At 41.2% G+C, this 2,233-nt stretch overlaps 1 protein-coding gene across 1 annotated transcript; it reads left to right on the plus strand.

Annotated features, from left to right (window-relative positions):
- The first annotated feature begins 769 nt into the window (after positions 1–769).
- On the plus strand, positions 770–1,723 carry LOC104993589 (olfactory receptor 8J3-like). The gene has a single exon (XM_010846912.1). The coding sequence runs from the start codon at positions 770–772 to the stop codon at positions 1,721–1,723; it is 954 nt and encodes a 317-aa protein (XP_010845214.1).
- Positions 1,724–2,233: the final 510 nt, after the last annotated feature.

Here is a 2,233-nt window from a genome sequence, read left to right on the forward strand (position 1 = left end):
TGATGCTTGGGGCTGGTGCACTGGGATGACCCAGAGGGATGGTAATGGGAGGGAGGAGGGAGGAGGGTTCAGGATGGGGAACACATGTATACCTGTGGCGGATTCATTTCGATATTTGGCAAAACGAATACAATATTGTAAAGTTTAAAAAAAAAAAAAAAAGAGTATATAACCAGCCTACGTGTGCTCAGTCACTCACTCATGTTCGACTTTTTGCAAGGCCATGGACTGTAGACCACCAGGCTCCTCTGTCCATGGGATTCTCCAGGTGAGAATACTGGAGTAGGTAGCCATTCCCTCCTCCAGTTGATTTTCCTGATCCAGGGATTGAACCCAAGTGTCCTGCATTGGCAGATAGACTGTACTACTGCACCCTCTGGGAAGTTATAAACCATCAGGACACTTGATTTTAGCAGAAGTAAGGGAACTGATGGGCTTCACTGGTGACTCAAACGGTAAAGAATCTGTCAGCAATGAGGGAGACCTGAGTCCGATCTGTGGGTTGGGAAGATCCCCTGGAGAAAGCAACAGCTACCCACTCCAGTATTCTGACCTGGTAAATTCCATGGACTGTAAGGTCCATGGGGTTACAAATATCAGACACAACTGAGTGACTTTCACATACTCAAGGGAATGGATATATTTTCAAAGTATAATTCCAGGAAATCTTACCCCAGAAATTGCCCTTGCCATATAACAACAGTCCTGGAAATTTTTAAAAACTGTAATCACTCTCATTTCTTTCCCAGATGACTTTCTACACTCTTACATGGCTAATGGAAATTTCACCCGAGTCATTGAATTTATTCTCACAGGAGTCTCAGAACATCCAGACCTCCAGATCCCACTCTTTTTTGTCTTCCTGGTCATCTATGGACTGACCTTGACAGGGAACCTAAGTATCATCACCCTCACCAGTGTGGACTCTCGGCTTCAGACCCCCATGTATTTCTTCCTCAGGCACTTGGCTATCATCAATCTTGGCAATTCAACTGTCATTGCCCCTAAAATGCTGATAAACTTTTTAGTAAAGAAACACACTACCTCCTACTATGAATGCGCCACCCAACTGGGAGGGTTCTTGGTTTTCATTGTAGCTGAGGTGCTCCTGTTAGCTGTGATGGCCTATGACCGCTATGTGGCCATTTGTAACCCCCTGCTCTACATGGCAGTTGTATCTCGGCGGATCTGTCTTCTGCTAGTTTCCCTCACATACCTCTATAGCTTTTCCACAGCTATTGTGGCCTCATCTTCTGTATTCTCTGTGACTTATTGCTCTTGCAATATCATCAATCATTTTTATTGTGATATCGCCCCTCTGCTAGCATTGTCCTGCTCTGATACTTCCTTTCCAGAAACATTTGTGTTTATATCCGCAGCTACGAATCTGGCGTTTTCCATAATTATAGTTCTCGTATCTTATTTCAACATTGTTTTGTCCATTCTCAAAATACGTTCATCAGAAGGAAGGAAAAAAGCCTTTTCCACCTGTGCATCACATATGATGGCGGTATCTGTCTTCTACGGCACAATAATATTCATGTATGCGCAGCCTCAAACTAACCATTCTATGGATACTGATAAAGTGGCCTCCGTGTTTTATACTCTGGTGATCCCCATGCTGAACCCCATGATCTACAGCCTGAGGAACAAGGACGTGAAGGCCGCCTTAAAGAGATTTCTGACAAATTCATGCTGTTCTTTTAAGCTGATGCAATTTTAGAAATCTGTAAATAAATAGAGTTAAGACAAACTGCCATTGTGTCAGAAAAAGCAATGGTTAGATGACTGATTAATAGGTATGCAGCCTACTCTGGGAATTAAAAGGTGCTAGAATTTAGGATGCACTGATTTAAAAAATAATCTGAAGCTCTTGGATGTATGAATTTAATACAGAAACAAAGCATTATTCACTTATTTTCTCAAGGATTATACAAACATCTACATTGAAATAAATATTTCCAGGAGTCAGGAGATATGAATTTGAAAATTTTAAATAAGTCAAAACAGAAGAAGGAAAATAATAGCTGAGGGAAGTAAGTGGGTTTTTCTCCTTCTTTGGCTTTCTTTTACTTTCTGTGCATGTAGCAGATCACTGCATCTGGAATTGCAGATGGCCTAAATCCTTTTCATCACCAAATAGCAAAATTAAACTGACAAATTTATTTCAAACAATCCTTAACTCTTTCTTAGTATGGTTTGAAGGAAAAGCTACACACTCCTCATACATTTG

Source organism: Bison bison, unplaced genomic scaffold (genome assembly GCF_000754665.1).
Source record: "Bison bison bison isolate TAMUID 2011002044 unplaced genomic scaffold, Bison_UMD1.0 scf7180017849297, whole genome shotgun sequence".
Lineage (NCBI taxonomy): Eukaryota > Metazoa > Chordata > Mammalia > Artiodactyla > Bovidae > Bison > Bison bison.